Source organism: Nannobrachium achirus (genome assembly GCF_963921795.1).
Source record: "Nannobrachium achirus genome assembly, chromosome: 3".
Taxonomy (NCBI): Eukaryota; Metazoa; Chordata; class Actinopteri; order Myctophiformes; family Myctophidae; genus Nannobrachium; species Nannobrachium achirus.
The window spans coordinates 73,293,894-73,316,682 of NC_137812.1; the positions used below are offsets into that span (position 1 = coordinate 73,293,894).

The window sequence follows — 22,789 nt, forward strand, 5'->3', positions numbered from 1 at the left end:
GGAAGAGTCCTTGAGCAAGACTCTGAACCCTATCCACGAGTTTCCATCGCCCCATAGTGCATTGCGCAGACGCTGTACCGAGCTTCCGGCGCCGCAGCCGAGTGTGATTTACAAGCTCACAAAGGCTGCATCTGCGACGCGACGTGAGCTTGTATGTCTGCTGTTAAACCGGAAGTGTGGTCCAAACAGGTCCAAATAATCTCCAGTAAACTCCCGCGGAAACAGGTGGATAGTTGCTCCCGGTGAGCAGGTTAATGCCTTGTTGTTGAAATGTGCTACACACACACACACACACACACACACACACACACACACACACAGAAGTGTAAGGGTACTTGTTAGACAAACTGGGTGATAAACATCAATGTTACTTCAAAACATAGAATATTCATGACTTGTAGACTGAATATTCATGACTTGTAGACTGGACGCTGGATCTAAGTACCTTCATGAATTATGTAGACTTGGCACAGAAAGTAACAAGGTAAAAATACTTGGCTATACACAAAGTATTTTGAGGAAGGGGCCACAGTGGTACAGTCGGTAGTGCTGTGGCCTCACATCTAGAAGGTCCTGGGTTCGATTCCTGCCGGGGAACGCTGTGGGCGCTGGGGCCGTGTTCTCTCCTCCGTGTCATACCCTAGGTGGGGTTGGTGAAAGGGCCTTTCTGTGTGGAGTTTGCATATTCTCCCCATGTCTCCTAGGGTTGATACCCTCACACGAACATGTAAATCAGTAAAAAAAAAAAAAAACAGTAATCCTGGTCTCTATACTGCCTCCAGCGCCTGATGGAGGGGAAAGGAAATGGTTGGAATAACGTGTTCCTTCCACGTGCTACGTCCAACCGGAGAAGCTGGTGAAAAGAAACAACTTGGACTCCTCATGCATAGAAGGAAGCATGGGGTCAGTCCGTTGTCTCCCCAGGCACGGCAGAGGGAGAGCAGAGCCCAGGATTATATTAGATAATTGACATCGGGTGAAAATGGGTTACAACAACTGTGTGATTAAAAAAAATAAAAAGCATTTTGAGTACATCCAAAAATAAACAAAATAATGATCCCGGCTGTGGATGTGAAGCATCAACTGAAGGTGATTCTGATTATGATGAAAGTAAACTATAATTTAATTAACTTTAATTATTCTTTATAAATCGATACAGTACAGAAGTCCTGACATCAGACTTCAAGTACAGTAGGATGAGTAAATGACATCAGACTTCAGGTAGGATGAGTAAATGACATCAGTGCTCTGTGTGTCTTTACATCCAGTGTGTGTTAATGTGTGCCGTTGTCTTGACAACACATTGTTTACTTCCTGGTTGTAAACAACAACAACACAGATCAAACATGCACGCATGCACGCACGCACGCACGCACTCACTCACACACATACACACACACATACATACACAGCTTGTTGTCAGACAAACACCTCAACACGAGTCAGCGATCTTCTTCGGTTTCTACGCTGAGTCATGAGATCCTACACACACACGCACAGTCGCACACAAGTACACACGCACGCGCACACACGCACACAAGCGTGCAAGCACGCACGCACGCACACTCTCTCTCTCTCACACACACACACACACACACACACACACACACATTACGGGTATTTATCATTCTGAAAATGTTATGCAATTCTTTTGAAGGGTGTTTGTAGATCGGCTATTCTCACAAAAGAGGCTTGGGGTAAAAAGAGCAGTAGGCTAGGCTACACCTTTTCTAAGTAGCCTAGGCCTATTATTGAGGCGTCTACAGATTTACATGAATCCAACACAACACTTCAGAGCTGTCAAACTAGTCTAAGAAGCTTTATGAAATCTATTAAACATTTAATAAATGGTAAAGTTGTATTGCGCCTTCATCCAAGGTATTCTCACACACACATTCATTAGAAGGCAGGAGGAATCAGGCACCAACCTGCTCATCAGGAGCAGTTAGGGGTTCAGAGTCTTGCTCAAGGACTCTTCAACACTATAACTCTGGGGGAGCCCGGGATCCAACTGGGAACCCTCCATTTTCTAATGACGGTTTCTCTACCCCTGAGCCTAATCTGCAACATCATTTTATAAGATAAGGGTCCCTGCTTCATCTCTCTCTCTCAGCTAAGGGGTCCCTGCTTCATCTGTCTCTCAAGGGGTAATAGGCTGAAAAACGTTGAAGACCCCTGCACTTCAATTTATAAAATGGTATAAATTCAATATGAATACTTATAGCCTACCAAGAGTACACAACATTAACAACATTAATAATGCATAATTAAGGATATGTGTTTGCATGCTGGCATTGCTGGGTTATCATATTCCTAATATAGAAAACACAAAATGTGTCTTTTCCATGTGGTGTGTTGCCCTCTGGTGGTCACAGCAGGTACTGTGTGTGTTTAGACTGCGTTCCTACAACAGTGGTGTTTGGTGCTCTCTAGACAGGTCATTTACGGTAAACAGCTTGGCGCTGCGCCTCTACCAGGGTAAAGCGGCTGGTGTTTGATGGCCGCGGCCACTGAGCAAGCTGTGGTGAGTTTGTTTGGTTACATTGTTACGTTCTAAAGCCTTTGATCTCCTTTGATCTGATGTCTGTCACTTCTCACTGATAACATAGATCTGTTCATGGCTTGCTGAATGCTGATCGATCTGTGATCGGTTGGTTTTAATGACGTCAGTCAGCTGGTGATGTTGTGAAGTTATCAGACATGACAGGAAGTTCTTATCGAACGGATTAACCGGTTTAGAATAGATTAGAACGGATAGAATTAAAAGGATTAATGAATGATTATTTTAATCCAGTTTGATGATAGACTGACAGCTGAAGACCATGTTTACATAGTACAGTAATAACAGTGGCCGTGGAAAGTAACTAAGTACATTTACTTAAGTACAATTCGGAGGTATATTTGTAGGCTACTTTATTTGAGTATTTTCAAGTAGGCCTATTGGACTTTTACTCCACTATTATTTGAAACCTGAGTCACAATGCATCCGCGTTGTGAGCTTGTAGATCTGCTATTTTCAAACATTTTGTAGCTACTTTTACTTTTGATACTTAAAGTATATTTTGATGCCAATACTTTTGTACTTTTACTCAAGTAGGCTACATTTTGAATTCCGGACTTTTACTTGTAACAGAGTATTTCTATTTCGAGTAAAGAATGTAGTACTTTTTCCAACACTTGATGATGATGATGATGATGATGATAATAATAATAATGAGACTGGTCACGTTTGCTGATAGCAATAAATACTAATGATAAAACCAATATAATAGCCTATTTGAAATGGCAGATCTACAAGCTCACAACATGTTGCCCACTATGTGGTCCCATAACATCTAACCTCACAGTGAGCTTGTAGATCTGCTACTTTCAAATAGCAGAATTAGGAGGTTGTTTTAGTAAGGGATAACATCTGGGCCAGCAGTCATAATGGATAAATAAAATCATGACAGGATGATAGCTGTGAACTCGATTAGGGCTATCACCAAATATTATGACATTTTACATGAGTATTAATTGTCACTCAAATAATTGCAATTAATTAGCAATTAATGAGTTTTTGAGGTTGACAATTACATTTCTGTTTGGCTTGTATGCTTTGAAGTTGCACATGGCAGATATGACACATAACCTAAATATACAAAGTAATGACTGACATATTTGACAACTTTATACTTTAAAAAAATAACATTGATAGTGGAAAAAGCCGATCGAATGTGTCGCGATCTGCTATTTCCAACATGTAAAGAATTACCCTTACGATACAAGTTGGTTACACAAAAAAAGAAAAAAACTGTAGGCCTATCTATAGTACAATTTACAGACAATTGATGAAAATAGGACAGATTTTTATTTTATTTATGATTTGTTATTTTCCAAAAGCAAGTATTGGAAGTAAAAGTATTGAAATAACAATTAGCTATGTCTCATATAAAAAAACAGTTAGACTACCTGGAACAGTTAAGATTAAAAGATGAATTGAGAACTATCATGTTTTCTTTCTTTCTCATCACTACTTCTCATGCACGTGTCTGCTATGTACAAAAAGCAAGTCATGGTGAGAGGGCGTAAGTTAGCGGTGTGTCGATACGTTGCGGTGAAGAGAAGTTCCTCTTCTGGACCTCGTGCACCTGTTGAAATGGAGGTGTCCTCATACTGCGGCGAGGAGGGGGGACTTCTTCTTTTTAACCGTTCCCCGTCTATGCAGGGCTACAACGGGTACACATCATTGTGTATCGTTATTGAATGCTTTAACTATTGAAAAAATAGCAGATATACAAGCTCGCAGTGCCGCGCTGCGAGCTTGTAGATCTGCTATTTTTGAAAAATCGTGAAAATTAGAATTTTGACCCGATTCTATAAGTGTCTTTTGAATCCTTCTGAGTTTTTTGTCTTTTTTTTTTAAACCTATGTTTCTGTCAGCAACCTGGCCAGCCATCGACAAAGAAAAGGGCCTTTTCACTTAAATGGAGCTCATTTAGTCTGTTCTTGAGAGACTACTATGTCAGTGGTTCTCAAACCTTTTCATGTGAAGGACCCCCAAAATGATATGTATTTTGCCACGGACCCGCATCTCAAAATATTTAGTCCTAGGGACCCCCCAGAAGCAAAATTTGAGTTGCAAACGTTCGCTTTGAAAATACATACATATTCAAAGATTTGCACACATTTTCGCAACTTTTTCAAAAATAGCAGATCTACAAGCTCGCAGCTTGTGAGCTTGTATATCTGCTATTTTTCACTGGTTAAAGCATAAGGTGTTGTGATAGATGGTGGTGAAAATGTTCGACCTAGTAAGTTTCCATTCCACTGTTGAAGTAATGCGTCGTCATAGTGCTGTTGTTTTGTATTGCCTAAAAGCAAAGGGGAAGTTTCCCCGCGGGTTTGAATCCTGAGGGTATAAATAGAGGTAGGCTGAGTTGGAGGGAGAAGGAGAACTAGAACAGGGAGGTTTTCTTCTCCCTCTGACTCTCCGTCCTCTCATGGGTAGACCGTTGGAGGCTTCGCTCCCTCCCCGGCCTGAATACTTTAGAGGGACATCATCTTAAAGAAGGTATGACTTTGATGGGAGAGGTGGTAAGGGGAATAGTCTTGAAAGAGCTTTGACTGCGTGTGCGACGTGCGTGCGCGTGTGCATGCGTGCGTGTGGTAGAAAAGAAGAGAGAGAAAAGGGGAGACAGCGACTGTTGCTCAAACGTTTTATTTCCCTGCCACAGTGTCATGACGTCATAGAATCGCCTTATCGCATTAGAAATGAGACTGCATACGTGTCTGAAATTCAATCGCGATACATTTTCGATTAATCGCCCAGCACTAATCCTCATCGTTGTTTGTTTGTTCAAGAATATCTTGTTAAATGTGAACGTAAATAAAGAAGGGGTGTGTGTCTGGTGTGTGCGTGTGTGTGTACTCTGTGTGTGTGTTGTGTATGTGTGTGTGTGTGTGTGTGTGCGTGTGCATCCACAGAGCACCAGATGTGGCTCAAGCTGCGGTTCCTGAGCTGTTCCAGGACCGGCTCCACGGTCCAGGCTCTTCTTCTGCTGCTGGTGACCTTCTGCGTGGCCCTGCCTCTCTGCTGCCACCGCCTGGTCTACAGCTATTACTACATCAAGTCCCTTTACCTGGACCCTATGAGCGAAGCAGCGCTACAGGTTAGAAAACAAATTCGGCATTCCACATCGACTTTTCTTTTTTTAACCACTTTAGCCATTTTTGAGTCAGGTCGTCTTGACTTCTGACCACCTGCTTGTTATCGTTAACATCCAATGATCACACACACATTGCGTCCATATGTACGTGAATAAAAAACTTCAAAATAAAAGCAATGCAGCTTTAAGCTGGTTGCACACTGCACTGCGTGTTTTCGTTGCATTTTGGAAATCCAAAATCCAAAAGCCAGGGAGAGAGAGAGCAAGGGACTCAGTGCAACAGCTGCGAAAATCGGAAAAAAATCAACCCTGGTCCGAAAATAAATCCGATATACAGCCCGAAAAACGCAGCAGTGTGCAAAGACCTTGAGTCCATGCTTGAGGTAAAATTAGAAAATGTGTTTATTTTGTAATTTGCCATTAACCCTACAAGTGCCGGTCAGAGTGAACCAAAGGGCCGCATACGCCCCCGGGCCGCACAATGCCCAGGTCCTGTGACTGGCACACACCTGTGACTGGCACACACCTGTGACTGGTACACACCTGTGACTGGCACACACCTGTGACTGGCACACACCTGTGACTGGCACACACCTGTGACTGGCACACACCTGTGACTGGCACACACCTGTGACTGGCACACACCTGTGACTGGCACACACCTGCCAGCATTTGAAGCCCAAAACGAGAGTGAATGCCAGCAAAAAAGTATTACAGGCCATTTTGGCCATTTTGGGTCGCTGCTACCCACACATTTGGCTGTATTGCTCATTCCACGAATGCCCGATGCTTACAAGCTGTACCTCCTTGTAAAGGTGACTAATCAACGATAAAAACTATATAAAACACAATACCAATTGTATTATTAAAGGAGAGATATAATGGGCCGAAGTCAATTCTCCTTACTTTTTGTGCACTGTTTATAAAATATATCGATAAGATTCTCTATAATCTGCAGGACAGCTATCAGAGAGGACAGGAGGCTCTACGCTATTGGACCACCAGAACCCCGCCTCCCGACCCCCAAGGACCGCCTCCTGACCCCCAAGCCCCGCCTCCTGAGCCGGAGCTGTTGGTTACCGTGGTGACGGCCAGGCGGAGCGGCCAGGGGCGGGACTTCCACTACCTGCTGCAGGTGATAGGACGCTGCATCTGTCAATCAATTTTACTGGACCATTCATTGTTGCCCATATAATTGATTAAGGATTTAATTCATGTTTTCAGTTTTTTACCTATTCGATAGATAGATACTTGATAGATGATTCAAATGAGAGATTGGCCTAATTTTACCCCTCAGGCCGGAAACCCATTTTTGTATAGTACAGTACATGTACAGTATGTAGCAACTTTTTTTTTTACATTTCAATGAAAGCCAAAGGTATAAGCTATCAAATAGTTTTGGAATGTTGTTTCTAGCTGCTAGTAGTGTAGTGTTAAATCAGCACAGTCCATGTCTAGAGCACAGAAACAAATGTTTGTTCGTAAGGACTCTGCCAGAGCTCTGTCAATTCTCCAGTGATTGTTTTCATTCAAAGTTTTCAAAATAACACTGAACAGGGGTTTTCATGCAGTGGTGCGGGGACCACCAGTGGTCCAGGTGGTCCCCAGCTAAATGGTGGAGAGTTGGTAACCAAATGGACCCTTATAGATCTTTAACTCTAATGAAACCAAACAGACCCTTACAAGGCCATTTGGTTTCATTTTAGGCTCTCAAGAGTTAAATTATTGTCAAACAGCTGCATTACTCAATTTACAATAAGTCTACACAATCATAGAATGTAGAAGAATTGTTATTTTGATCAAAGTTTGCCTGTCATCTCACCTATGCCACCAACATCCAATAGAGCATGGAGTTATGGGTGCCATGGCATTGGTCCGAAGGTTCATTAGTCCGAATCTGTTAAGAATACTATGCCTAATCCTAACCTCAGTAACCCTAACCTCAGTAACCCTAACTAAATTCAGACTAATGAACCTTCAGACTTCTGGGTAGTCCCTGGAGTTATGGACAAATGTGTGGTTGTGGGAGAGGCTAAAGGTCATCAAATGGTGGTCCATGGCTCAAATGCTGAATAAATAATGGATCTTGATACAGGGACATGCAGAGAATGTTAGAGAGGCAGGGGCTGACATTTCTCTGTGAGCTTGGAGATTGGCTATTATCAGTGCGTGATACCACAATGAACATAATCAATTGAATTCTGGAGATGTGGCGTAACGGCATGGATTTCTACACAGAGAGGGCAATTCTTTCAACATAAGATGCTGCATTCAAGATCAGAGAGTTTGGACAAGGCAATTCTCTTGAATGCTGCATTTAGGTATGACATGGAAAGAGGTGGCATTTGCGTTTCTTTCACCATAGCAAAAACTGCATTCATGATCTGGAGAGGGCACTTTTTTACAGACTGTAAAAGGGCAGGGGCTCAAGCCCCCTTTGATGTCTAAGTGTGCATGTGCCTGCCTTGATATGAAAAGGGTTGAAACCCGCTGAAGTAGAATATCATAAAGTATTGTTGTGATGGACCGCTGCCCTCTGCAGGTGATGCAGCGTCTTGCAGGCCTGTTGGCTGCCTGTCAGCAGGGGGACGTGAACAGGCGCTGCGCGGAGGTGCTGGTGTGCGACGTGGAGAGCGGTCCCCTGGGGAACGAGGGCGCCTCGCTGCTGGAGGGATGGTTCCGCGTGGTGCGGCCCACCACAGAGGAGAGGAGGAAGATCAATGGTTAGAGGTTTAATTACTGTTTATTGCTTTTTTATTCACTGTTTATTTATTCACTATTTATATATTACTTTATTTAAAGGGATATTTCACTTTCAAAAAAACTTTTGGTAATTTTATCGTCTAATCATGCTTTTATGAACACCCTGAACAGTTTTTAATTTGCTTGATTCAATATTTAGATATTTGATGTAAATGTTAACAGGCCCTCCAGGCCCAGGGCCTCTCCCCACACACACCCATTGCCCTCCAGGCCCAGGGCCTCTCCCCACACACACCCATTGTAACTTCAAACTTCATTTTAAACATGATAGATTCATTAAAAACACCCATTATTTTTTTGTATTTCATTTTTTTCCACTTTCCCAAATAATTATTAAATGAAAAAGGTTATGGAAAAAACACGGCCTGCTCACATATTAGGAGGGTAGTAGTGATGCGCGGGTCATCTTTTTTTCATAACCCGCACGACCCACAGCCCGCACGGAACGTAACCTGCCCGCGCCCGCGCCGCAGAACAATATACAAATCAACGAATCCGCCCGCCCCGCAACCCGCATTTAAAAAAAAGATGGTATATCATCTCCACAATAGCTCATCTTTATATACGGCTCTTCTAATATAAGTACCCAAAGTCGCTTTACAGAAACGTTTACAGTAGCACAACATAGTCATGGGCTAAATAAACAAACGTGTTGTTCAAATTGGGGTTTAGCCTAAAAGACATTCATTCAAAGACGTTCATTCTCTCTGAATCGCCGGGCATCGTTGGGGTAAGAATGGCGGTTTTATGTCAATCATATTTATACAGCGCCTCGCACTTTAAACAAACAGCAAAAGACGGACAATAATAAATCCAGTTGGTTATTGATTAATCACCAGATTGGAGAGATGGGAGCGACTCGAGGTAAGCGTGGTTGGTTCATTCAGTCAAAAAATCCACCTCACTTGTGAAAGTTGTGTTTCAAATCGTATCCGTTGACTGGCTGGTTATATAACTTAACCGACACATAGTATTTATAAACAGACTTGTGTGGATGATCCTGATCAGCGACACGCGCTGAATTGTTTGTGCATCTTCTCTGCTGTGCTCACGTTGTGTCAAATGTTGGCAAGATGTGGTTCGCGGCCCCAACAGGAGCGGAATTGGGACGGTCCTCGCACCAAGGAGCGGAGGAGAAACCTCGCTCCTCTTTGGCGCATTTTAAAACTCGCTCGTTCGTGCTCGTATTAAAATGTTGTATTCTTATTCTTTATAGGCCTGCTCTTATTAAGAATAAAAGGCAAATAAGAACAGGTGATTATTCTTATTTATTTTTTGCACGTGATTGTGGTGATAACCCGCCCGCCGCCCGCCTGAAAAGGTCTGAAACCTTGACCCACCCACCCGCTTGCGGGCGGGTTGGCGGGCGGGTGGGGGCACCGGGTCAGCCCGCGCACCACTAGAGGGTAGTATGAGTCACCAGAAAAAATATGGGTGTTTTTAATGAATCTATCATGGTTAAAATGGAGTTTGAAGTTACAATGGGTGTGTGTGTGGAGAAAAGCCCATAAGGTGTTTCCCTGTTGAAAGTGGAATATCCCTTTAATCACTATTTATTATTTTATTTATTTATTTATTCACTATTTTATTCTATGGTCATGACAATAATCCATAGCGTTCTTTTGCTATATCTTTTCATATATGAACAACTTGACTTAATTCATTTTTTGAATATTTTGATTAGTCTGACTAACCCGGGGGTCAGCAACCCGTGGCTCTAGAGCCGCATGCGGCTCTTTAGCGCCACCCTAGTGGCTCCCTGGAGCTTTTTAAAAAAATTATGAAAAAGAAAAAAAGATGGGGGGGAAAAAATGTATTTTTTGTTTTAACGATTTTGTTATCGTCACTGTCGGGCAGAAACCTTGTATCTCCAAGTTTCATATTTGTATGTTTTTTTTCCGCAAAGTAAAGTCCTGCTTCATCATACAAGACTGACGCACAAAAGTAGTGAAAACAGCAGATCTACAAGCACACAACACCTCGCAGTGCGAGGCGTTGTGTGCTTGTAGATCGGCTGTTTTCACTAGTTTAGTTCATTTTTTAAATGATAAATACACAACGACGTTTTGGACATACAAGGTTTCCACCCGACAACAACGATTTATAAGGCTTTTATAATTTTTTGCGGCTCCAGACAGATTTGTTTTGGTTTTTTGTGGTCCAATATGGCTCTTTCAACATTTTGGGTTGCCGACCCCTGGACTAACCACTTTAGCTCAAGCATTGTGGTCTGCTATTTTCACAATTTGAACACAATTCTTTGGGGAAACAAAAAAAGCGCCAATATTTTCTTTTCGATTAAAATCGTTAACTTTTGGCAAGGCAATAAATGGATTGGTTTGATGAAACGTTTGCATTTTTCAACCACAGGGGGAGGAGTCAACATCTTTGAGAAGGAGAAGAGAGATTATGTCTTCTGTTTGAGGAGAGGATGGGAGATGGTGAGAATTATTCATATTTTATCATTGTTAATATATCCTTTTCTCGCCAAAAATGATTAATTAAACAAGAAATCAGGTTCTGGTTCTCAAACTTTGTCATGTCAAGGACCCCCAAAATGATATGTATTTGGTCGTGGACCCCCATCTCAAATTATGTTGTTCCAGGGACCCCCAGAAGCAGAGATTTGAGTTAAAAATGTTCACTCTAAATTTGGGTCTATTCTGCATCTAGCTTAAAGCTATACTGTGTAAGATGCTCAACTAGTGGTCAGTAGCCCTATAGCAAACCGTGGTCGCGTCCGCGTCTTTCGGCCATTTTTCGCGTCTGCCTCCACCTCGTCTGCCTCCACCTCGCCGAGATCTATCTTTTGAGGGGTCCCTGGTTCCTGTGCGTTCAGGCATTCCGGAGAAAATGACTCCTTCACCCTGCCTGGTAGGCGAGGTTACCTTTTGAGTAGAGACACACGTGCGACTACAAATATGGCCGCCATAGCGACCCCACTTCAAGATGCGCTGTGATTGGCCGGCAGTGTATAACCCTCGCTGTGATTGGCCGGTAGTGTGATGACGCAATTTTGCCGCGAAATTCTCCCCCCCTCACGGCTCATAGAAAACATATAAAGAGAAGGCTTTAGAAGCTGAAAATAACGGAGTGGGTGTTCTAAAACTTTAGCGATTTAACAGTTAGGACAATTTTAAGATTTGTTTTATAAAAAAAGTTACATGGTATAACTTTAAAGGAGTAGTTTACCCCCAAAATTACCTTTTTCTATTGATTACTCATGCCATGGAGACTCGAGTTCACTAATATTTTTTTTTGTATTTGTCACATTGCTAAGACAACAATGTGATTTTAATCAATTTACCCCCACTGATTCTGGATGATTTGGGTCCCCATCCGGAATCAATGGGGGTAAATGTATTGTTATCAAATTATTGTCTTAGGAATGCAACAAAAACTCAAAAATATTATTGAACTCAAGTCTCCATAGCATGAGTAATCAATAGAAAAAAAGTCATTTTGGGGGTGAACTACTCCTTTAAGGCCTCTGATCCGTTGACAAAGCCACACAGGTGTCACTGAGGCTCACATGTTGTCTCATATGTCAGGGAAGAGCTAGTCTACTTTCTAGTTTAAAAACACGTAAAACGGGTCTATGGCACTCTGGTCTTTTGGCAGAGAATAAGTTAATGTCATGTATGATTAGGGGTGGGCGATATAGAAAAATACAATATTATGATATTCTTCCAAGCTGTATCAATATATATGATCTTATCATGATTATTTTCCATGTTGGTTTTTATGGTTATTTTTCAAGTTACTTAACACATCGGATGCCCACGTGATCTCTGACGTCTTATTTTGCTGGTGCCCATGGCAACGCGTCATTTTACCTACCGACGAGAGTACTGGCGAGAAAAGTAATCCGAGTAAATGTAATCCGAGTATGTCCTGTTTATTTCGCGAAAATCTTTTCTTTCAGTCAGGACCGTTTTTTATCATTTCTAAGCCACAGTGTTTGTGTTACGGCATGTAGAAGAGGCTGCCGTTTTGAGAAAAAAATGAAAAAAGGAAGGGAATCCGGAGAAAACAGCACTTTTGTGCAGCCGGTAAACAGGAAGTCAACGAGCCACACAGCACGTCCGGGTGACGTAATTGCGCGCTGCATGTTGGGAAATGGAGTTGTTTCATCACCGCGGTAGCCAAGTGCAGTAGCTACAGTACAGTATAATTTACTGTACAACGCGTCAAGCGCGTCGTTGGGCACTCGTAAAGATCAAAGAGATTGACGCGTAGACACCACGTGGGCACCCGATGTGTTAACAGTACAACCACCTACAAGGTAACAAAAACTAAAAGTCCTCTGTGGGTTCCTTTTGGGAGGTCTCAATTGATCATTACAATTATGGAACTCTGACAGTAGGGAGACCTTGACATTTTAAAGTTTGAGAACTACTAGATTTAGACCAAAATGTAGGTTTAAATGAAATCTGCAATAAATCTCTGTATTAGCAATACAACAGGATTTTCATTGTATCACGATACATACGATATCTCTGAAAAGGCATATCGTGGAGACGTTGCATCGTTTAAACGATATTTGTGACCACATGGCCCATCCCTATGTATGATGTGTAGGTGAATAAGTTGACATTTAGGCCTAGAATTATTTAAAGCTTCAACTATTGCAAAATAGCAGATCTACAAGCTCACAGCCCGAGCTTGTAGATCTGCTATTTTAGAAAAATCTTGATTTTTGTTTTTTTGCAAGTCTTTGAATATATCTTTTTAAAAGTGAACATTTGCAACTCAAATATTTGCTTCTGGGGGGTCCCTGGAACAACATATTTTGAGATGGGGTCAGCGGCCAAATACATGTAATTTTGGGGGTCCTTGACATGAAATAGTTTGAGAACCACTGATTTAGAAGACATTCATGGAATCGTGTCAAAAATATTCAAAGACTTGTTCACGATTTTTCAAAAATAGCAGATCTACAAGCTCGCAGCGCCACGCTGTGAGCTTGTAGATCTAAATGGGTTAATGTCATGTGTGACGTGCAGGTGAGGCCCCGCCACATGGTGGTGCTAGAGGACGATGCCCTGCCCAGGGAGGACTTCCTGTCCGTCATCCAGAACATCCTGTCCAGACGGTTCAGTCGTCACAGCCTGTACGTGAAGCTCTACCATCCTGAGAGGCTGCAGCGCTACTGGAACCCTGAGCCCTACCGGCTGCTGGAGTGGCTGGGAGTAGGGCTGCTAGGAGCTACTGTTATCCTACTGACTGTCCCTACCGTCACACTCTGTCCCAGGTGAGTTATTGTGATCGTAGGTCGCAGATTGGTATGTGAACGCTAACCTCGCGTCACCAGGCTTTCCTAAGAAGAAAGCCTGGAATTAGTTTACAACGGGCGGTTTGATCCGGTCTAGGTGGAAACCACAAGCAGAAGAAGTGGCGTCGTGTTGTTTTGGTTCTCCTCGTTTGTTTCCCCAATCCCTATTAAAATGCTGGAGTAGCCTAGAGTAGTCTTGCCAGTCGCTACGAGTTGGACTAAAAGATGTATATACCAAACACATTTTCCAAAAGCTAAACTACGCCACATCAAGGGGTTTATTAGGTAGGCCCTAAAAGTATGTCCTTGAGCGCAGAGGAATTATTTTGGGTTAAAACTGAATCCGGTTTGTTCTTTCCGGCTAAATTGTAGTCTGTCTAGGACTAGCGGGATTCGATCCCAAGAGGTGTGGGTTGGCAGTCAATGATTAACGAGGCAGGTCACTGAGCCAGTTGCTGGTATGTGGGATTTGGGCGGTATCCATTTTTGGAGTGAGAGGCTGCTCCTCCCCCTCGGTTTGCATCGGTTTTCAGACATGGAAATCGAGAAAGTAGATCCAGGCTGAAAAAACCAGCAAAGAAGTGATCCCGCCACCATTATTGTTTATGTGCACTGGAGAAAACAGACAGGTTGAATAAAAAAGAAAAACGCTTGTTTAGCAGTAAAATAATTAATGATCATTTCCTGTTCAGTATTAAGGTGTTAAGGGTCATTTCCTGTTCAGTATTAAAGGGTTAATGGTCATTTCCTGTTCAGTATTAAAGGGTTAATGGTCATTTCCTGTTCAGTATTAAGGTGTTAAGGGTCATTTCCTGTTCAGTATTAAGGTGTTAAGGGTCATTTCCTGTTCAGTATTAAGGTGTTAAGGGTCATTTCCTGTTCAGTATTAAGGTGTTAAGGGTCATTTCCTGTTCAGTATTAAAGGGTTAACGGTCATTTCCTGTTCAGTATTAAGGTGTTAAGGGTCATTTCCTGTTCAGTATTAAAGGGTTAACGGTCATTTCCTGTTCAGTATTATCGTGTAGTCTCGCGAGGCCAGACTGTTGCCTCCGCGATTAGCAAAATGCCCCCAGCATACAGTCTGGCAAACCGGAATAGAAATGATGAGTGCGAGATAAAGCGGAAGTGAAGCCTCCTCGTCACTTCCGTTTCCGTCTCACATCGCACACATTTATCATTATATAAATAAAAATCATATAAACATGTTTAGCTTGCTGCTTAGCAGAAATGTCATTTTAAAATATATTTTCTTGAACGGTAATGCCCGTTTCCATTACTCGCCGTTAGGGAGCTGCTGTTCCAGACTCTATATAGCATTCAGAGATTGTGGAATAGTTGTCTACGCAAGACTAATTAACGTGTTAAGGGTCATTTCCTGTTCAGTATTAAGGTGTTAAGGGTGATTTCCTGTTCAGTATTAACATGTTAAGGGTGATTTCCTGTTCAGTATTAACATGTTAAGGGTGATTTCCTGTACAGTATTAAAGGATTAACAGTCATCTCCTGTGTCCACAGCCAGCTGCTGTTCTTCACCCTGTACAGCATGGCGGTGGTGGAGCTGCTGGGGAGACACTACCTCCTAGAGGCTCGGAGGCTCAGTGCACAGCTGTACGCCGTCAGCCCCGCCACCGAGTGCTGCACGCCCGCCATGCTGTTCCCCTTTAACTCCTCCCACGCCGTGACCTCACACCTGGACCGCGCCCACTGCCTGAAGGGCCACGCCAAGGACATGGTGCTCTACCAGCTGACCAGGGGAGGGCGCCACCGAGCGCACAGCCTGGAGCCCAACCTCATCAGCCACATCGGAGCCTTTTCCTCCGTTCGCTCCAACCCTCCCAACCCCAGACTCTTATGATACAACCCTCCCAGCCCCAGACTCTTAAGATACAACCCTCCCAACCCCAGACTCCTATGATACAAACCCTCCCAGCACCAGACTCTTATGATACAACCCTCCCAACCCCAGACTCCTATGATACAACCCTCCCAACCCCAGACTCTTATGATACAACCCCTCCCCAGCACCAGACTCTTATGATACAACCCTCCCAGCCCCAGACGCTTATGATACAACCCTCCCAACCCCAGACTCTTATGATACAACCCTCCCAGCCCCAGACTCTTATGATACAAGCCTCCCAACCCCAGACTCTTATGATACAACCCTCCCAACCCCAGACTCTTATGATACAACCCTCCCAGCACCAGACTGTTATGATACAACCCTCCCAACCCCAGAATCTTATGATACAACCCTCCCAACCCCAGACTTATAACACAATACAACCCCTCCCCAGCCCCAGACTCTTATAATACTACGACCTGAATCAGGGGTCTTCAACAGGGGGGTCCTCAGAGTTACTACAGGAGGGCCCTCCAAATCTGTGTGTGATGGGATTTTTTTACCGCTATTTTGGTGTTACACAGCATTTGATTACCCATCAGATTGTGTGACCTTGGCCTCTCATGGTGGCACTATAGGAGGTTTTTATTTTAGGGAACAGGTTTACACGTGACTGTAAGAATACGTCGCTGTGGGTGTGGGTGTGGGTGGGTGTGGGTGTGTGGGTGTGGGTGTGGGTGTGTGTGTGTGTGTGTGTGGGTGTGGGTGTGGGTGTGGGTGTGTGTGTGTGTGTGGGTGTGGGTGTGGGTGTGTGTGTGCACGCGCTTGTAGACGCAACATTTGACACAACCGCCTTGCTGTAAACCAATGAGAGGCGAGTCGATTTACATAATTCTCTTGCTGTACATTTTGTAAAATCACATTTTTATCGATTAAATATTTGAAGATATTCTGACAGACGTTGTTTGTTTGTTTCCATGAAAACTTGGAATTTGGATTTATTTTTGTTTTGTTTTACAGGAAGGAAACAGGAGTAATAATGTAGCCTTTGTAAACAAATATATATATTAACCCATTTAGAGGCTTTAACAAGTGAAAAATAGCAGATCTACAATCTCACAGCGCGGCATTCGGTGCCCTGTGAGCTTGTAGATCTGCTATTTTTGAGAAATCAATTAAATGTGTGCAAGTCTTTGAATATATTGACCCGATATGTCCTCTAAATCAGTAGTCTGGGATCCCTTCACTTTTCGGGGTTTCGTGCAGTTCGGAGCGGAAAGTCCTGTTGTAGACGGACTACACTTTGGCCGGTGTCTGGTCCAGATCTGCGCGCCTGCCATTTCTACTCTGCACATCCGGCGGTTGCAACTGACGGCACACAATATGATGTTGTGATTGGCTTTTCCTCTTCAAACCTTTATTGAACAAGGACTAACAACATCCCCCAAAGTAACTTTTAATAATAATTAACAGTATTGCATTAATTCTTATTGCGGAAAATTCCAAGTAACTTTTAATAATAAATAACAGTACTGAGGTACCCCCCTGAGGACCGGTGGTCTGCGAGAGACCTCAGTGTGAGTCAGCCGTCCTGCGGGGGTTTCTCACCGCCGACCACAGGGCGAGGTCCGTGACTGACCGTGAGTGGTGGTCTCCCGGTGGAGGGTCGACGGATCCCCGCACGGTGGCCGTGAGTAGCCGCCCTGCGGGGGTCTCTCGCCGCCGACCACGGAGCCGCTGACCCCCGTGTCCTCTCACGGACCTCCAGCGGAGGTCCGTGAGAGGAGCGGGGGTCAGCGGCACGGTGGCCGTGAGCGAGCTCGTTGTCGGCGGCGAGAGACCCCCACAGGGCGGGTGACTCACGGCTACCGTGCGGGGATCCGTCGACCCTCCACCGGGAGACCACCATCACGTGTTGACCACCACCCCGTGGTGACCGCGGCGAGAGACCCCCGCAGGGCGGCTGACTCGGCTACCGTGCGGGGATCCGTCGATCCTCCACCGGGAGACCCGATGGTCACCTCGCCTCGCCGGTGACGGTCAGCGGCGGAGGTCTTGCCGCTGACCACGGGGCCAGCGGCGGGGGCCTCGCTGCTGACCACCGGGGTGTCTCTCACCGCTGATATGTATTATTAAAAGAAACTATTCACTATATTATTAATATAGAAACTATTTACTATATTATTATTATTACTATATTAAAATAAACTATTACTATATTATTAATATAGTAAATAGTTTCTTTTAATAATAAATATTCTTAAAGAAACGTGTTATTTTCCTGTGTTCAATAAGAATTAATAATCCATGTAGCTGTAGTATTCTAAAAACGACTGGGCACCGGTGGCTGTGTTGGGTGGCGAAAACAGCCGATCTACAAGCCCACAAAGCGTTGCGCTTGCTATGCGTTTTGAGCTTGTAGGTCTGCTGTTTTCAGCCACATTTGTGACGTCAGTCGCAAGCGCCGGAAGCGAGCAGAAAAGGCAGAGCGAGTGGATCTTTAACCCACACCGGAACTATCAAACCGGAAACAGTTTTAACCCAAAATAATTCCCCTGCACTCAAGGACATACTTTTAGGGCCTACATAATAAACCCCTAGATGCGGCGTAGTTTAGCTTTTGGGAAATGCATCATTTAGTCCAACTCGTAGCGACTGGCAAGACTATACACTACTAGGCTACTGGAGCATTTTAATAGGGATTGGGGAAACAAACGGGGGAACCAAAACAAAGCGACGCTGCTGCTTCTGTGGTTTCTGCCTAGAACGGATCAAACGGCCCGTTGTAAACGGATACCTGGTGACGCGAGGTTACTAAATCGGTGGTTCTCAAACCTTTTGGTGTCGAGGACCCCGCAAATTCAGCCACGGATTTGAGTGACAAAGGTTTGCTTTGAAAAAAAATATATTTAGAGATTAGCAAACTTATTTTTCACAGTTTTTCAAAAATAGCAGATGTACAAGCTCACAGCGTGGCACCAAGTGCCACATTGTGAGCTTGTATATCTGCTATTTTTCAATAGCTAAAGTATAAAATGATTCCAGGTCTTGATGGGTTTATAATAATGTATCTTCTGTAGGTTCTGGTCACTACTGGAGACCAAAGACATAAGCATAATACAGTACATTACCAGTAAGATGCCTGAGGTCCCACAATATGGGCTTAATATTGATGGGCATAAAAGGGGTTCTATTAGTGTGGTTGCCCTAACAGGACATCATCTGGGAATCTAGATCTCCATATATGGTCAGCTCCATATATGGAGATCTAGGTGATTGATTGATATGTTGGCTGTTTGTATCTCAGTGTATGTTATATATCTATATTTAGGCTATTTGGCCATGGACCCACATTTGAAGAAGGTTTTGTTCCAGGGACCCCCACAAGAGAAGAAAAACATTATAATAATAAAGTTCAAAATCCTCCAAACATTTACAACATTTTCAATATGTTATAGCAGATGTAAAAGCGTGTAAGAGCTTGTTAGATTTGCTCTTTGTTGGAATAGCCATCATAAGAATGGATAAAGTGGTTTGTAAAGCTCTGACTTTATACTAGTTGACTAATTGATTTTTATAAAGGTAGGTGGAAAAAGCACTAAAAAAAACGGCAGTCAGTCAGTCAGTAGACCTACTTGAATAAATGTACTTAGTTAGCCTACACCAGCCGAGCTGCTGCTAGCCCGCTGTCACGCCAGGAGTGGTGGCCTGTCGAGTTCTGTTGCGACTGAGCCCGCACTGTGAGGGCGGTAACAGGACATGACGGGTCACCGGTGTGGGTGTGACAACACCACGGTCTTTGACACTCGTGTCACGCAGATGTGCGGATGCAGATGTTTGTAACATGAACGCTTGTCACAGTACGTGTGTTCATGAGTCCTCAGGGGCCTCACAAGGGGGGGGGGGGGGGGGGAAAGTGGGACTGAGTTACCAGGGCCCAAGGTGGAGGGGCCTTCATTATTTTATACTTTAGCTATTGAAAAATAGCAGACATACAAGCTTGTAGATCTGCTATTTTTGAAAAGTCGTAATTGTGCAAATCTTTGTTAACTATGAAAACCGTCACATCTTGTCAGTACATCCTTCTGTACTTCGGTAACGCCTCAATGTCCATGTGAGACTGCTGTCCTGTTTGTTGAAACTATTTTATAAGCGAACACTAAGTAACTAAAATTTTGCTTTTAAAAATAGCAGATCTACAAGCTCGCATCGCGGCACTCGGTGCCGCGCTGTGAGCTTGTAGATCTCCTATTTTTCAATAGTTGTAAAGCACACAATGTGAGTGAATCCTTGTACCCAGGGTCCAGAATTTGGTGCGACACCCGTCACACCCCCTGTGACACCCGTCACACCCCTGTGACACCCGTCACACCCCTGTGACAGGCTGTGAGTCCTAGTAGGTCTGTGAGATCCAGTATAGGTCTGTGAGATCCACTGTCCAGTAGGTCTGCTGTCCATCATGTGACCCTTGACCTGGAATCAGAATAAGAAAAAACTAAAATAATTGTGTTTCACCCCATGACAGTTTTTACGTTTCTTCATTCAGTATTTAGATATTTGATATTCATTTTATCAGACATTTATGTTGCGAGGAAAACGTTGAGATAACAGCCATTTTGGTAAGAACTGTCTGAAAATAACTTCAAGTTTAAAATGATACTAAATGGTTATTATCTCGCTGCACCCCTGGACTGCTGTCACAGCACCCACTTTGAAAACCCCTGGTACAAACCACTGAACTGCATCTTAAATCAACTCAACTTATTATTATGATTTGTTTGTTTTGTTTACTACACAGTAGGGGTGTAACGATACATTTTAATAACGATTCAAAACATATCACGATACATGGTTGACGATACGATACTGACGATATTGGATCATTCATGGTGATACGATACGATTCGATTCAATGATTTAAAATCGATATAGTAACTATTTAGCAAAGAAATTAATCTGTGTGAAAGGTGTGGATAGTGTAGGTTTTTAAGGGAAACATGTATTATTATGGATATAAATAAGTAAACACTGTGATTATCTGCCAATACTGTATAAGGACAAACCTGCACCTTGACATGAACCCAGAGATTACACACAAGTCATATATCGATAGACCAGTGTAGCTTTATGGAATGGAAAAGTAATTAAACCCCTCCTTTAAAAATGTTTTTCTTAAAAATGCTAAATACAAAGTAGGTAGTATCGATACAACCGATTTTTTGCACTGCCGGTTCGATACGATAAAACGATACGATTTGATTTTAGCTGTTTTCATTTCAATGTATTCGATTTTTTAAATTAGAAACGATATTTTGATGCAGTTACTATATCGTTACACATCGTTATCATGTCTTAAAGGGTGCGTTTGGAAATGCACATCAGGATCACACTGACGTAGGCCTATTTGTTTGTATTGTCAGTGCGCTCAGTACTGTATCCAAACGCACCCTATGTGTCTGCTGTAATGTGTGTGGCAATAAAGTCTGCCCCTAGCAACAGGTGACGCTGAACAAAATAATACATTGTTACTTTCTGATTGGCTGATGAGTGAAGCAGGAAGTGAAAATAGAGTGGGGAGTTTCCAGTAAGAAGCAGGTTTCAAGTAAACATGAACGATAGAATCAAGCGTTTTGTAATTAAATTAATATAATAAACCCACACAAATAATGCTGATTAATAGCTGTGATTATGATGACACATTCAGAGTGTTGCTTGTTGATTGGCTTTGACACACACACACACACACACACACACACACACACACACACACACACACACACACACACACACACACACACACACACACACACAAGGGCATTCACCAAATATTCGAATATCAAAGTCACTATTCAACGTTGTTCACCGAAGTCGAATATTCGCTTATTTTTATTGTTTTCTCTTTCAAAAATATATAGTTTATAAAGCTTGGCTAGATAGGAAGTCATAAGAATGAGTTATCAATGCCCCTGGTGGATGAATGTGTTAATGCTCTATACCAGTGGTTCTCAAACCTTTTTAGGCCGTGACCCCCAAAATAAACTTATTTGAACTGGGGACCCCCACCCTGACAAGCACTTGAATTGTAGGTATTACATTTAATGTGACTCGGTTCCGCAGATAAATATTGTGAAAATAGCAGATCTACATGCTCACAACGCCTCGCAACGCGAGGCGTTGTGAGCATGTAGATCTGCTATTTTCACAATGTTCGCCTATTGCTTAGGCCTACTTAATATTTGACAGTTTGGTCAGTCTTGTCGAATATTCGACTATTTGAATACTTTGAGGTTGAATAATTCGAATACTAAAAATCTTTATTCGTGAATGCCCTAACACACACACACACACACACACACACACACACACACACACACACACACACACACACACACACACACACACACACACACACACACACCAGGAACCATATGGGTGATCTAGACTAACGTTGTACCAGTGGTGTTGGACTGAGTTTGTTTGTTTGTTTCTTTATTTATTTATTTACAATTCCAACTATGCTTTTCTTCAAAATTCCAGACTATGGTCTCCCTGGAGACAGATGATGTGACATCATATCTTTATTCTGATTGGCTGATTCTTCTAAACACCAGAACACACCCTCCTTCTTTCTCCGTCAGACTGCAGAACTTCTGTTGTCGTAAACATCTGTTTAATCTGATCTGTTTAATCTGGTCTGTTTAATCTGATCTGTTTAATCTGATCTGTTTAATCTGGTCTGTTTAATTAAATTACATTTAATGAACTCCAGTTCAGTTCAGTGATGATGAAGATTCCAGCCACCCTCCTCATCCTCTCCTCTCTACTTGGTGTCAGAGCCATCCCAGGAAGTAAGTGTTACTATTTGTTATTATATAGAATATATTTATACATATTACTGTTATTATCCCAGGTAGTAAGTATAATCATATAAATCATATCTATAGGTCTACTGTTATTACCGGTAAAGTGTTACCTTTTTTATTGTAATATATCAACTGTCCTTTAACATCATATTGAACTCAGTCTGACTTAGCTCTGGTCCAGCGCTTCACCTCCCGCATTGCTCCCGGTGAAGCGCTGACAGACTCCTCTGGAAACGCATGGACTCGAGATTGTCGGGCTCTCCAAGCGCTCAATACTAGTCAAAATAAACAAAACCGTTTCACTACTCACCAAACCAAAGGTAGTTTTGCGTTGTTGAAAGTCTATTCTCTGCGGTGGTGAACCCCTCAGCACCCCACCTACTCTGTAAAATACATT

The 22,789-nt window shown here is 43.0% G+C and overlaps 1 protein-coding gene across 1 annotated transcript; it reads left to right on the top strand.

Moving 5' to 3' along the window:
* Positions 1-2,473: 2,473 nt before the first annotated feature.
* pgap4 (post-GPI attachment to proteins GalNAc transferase 4) lies at positions 2,474-16,218 on the top strand. Its single transcript, XM_080721542.1, has 7 exons — positions 2,474-2,524; positions 5,467-5,651; positions 6,607-6,783; positions 8,191-8,371; positions 10,782-10,852; positions 13,418-13,665; positions 15,202-16,218. The coding sequence occupies exons 2-7, from the start codon at positions 5,475-5,477 to the stop codon at positions 15,539-15,541; spliced, it is 1,194 nt and encodes a 397-aa protein (XP_080577668.1). The 5' UTR covers positions 2,474-2,524; positions 5,467-5,474; the 3' UTR covers positions 15,542-16,218.
* The last annotated feature ends 6,571 nt before the right edge of the window (positions 16,219-22,789 follow it).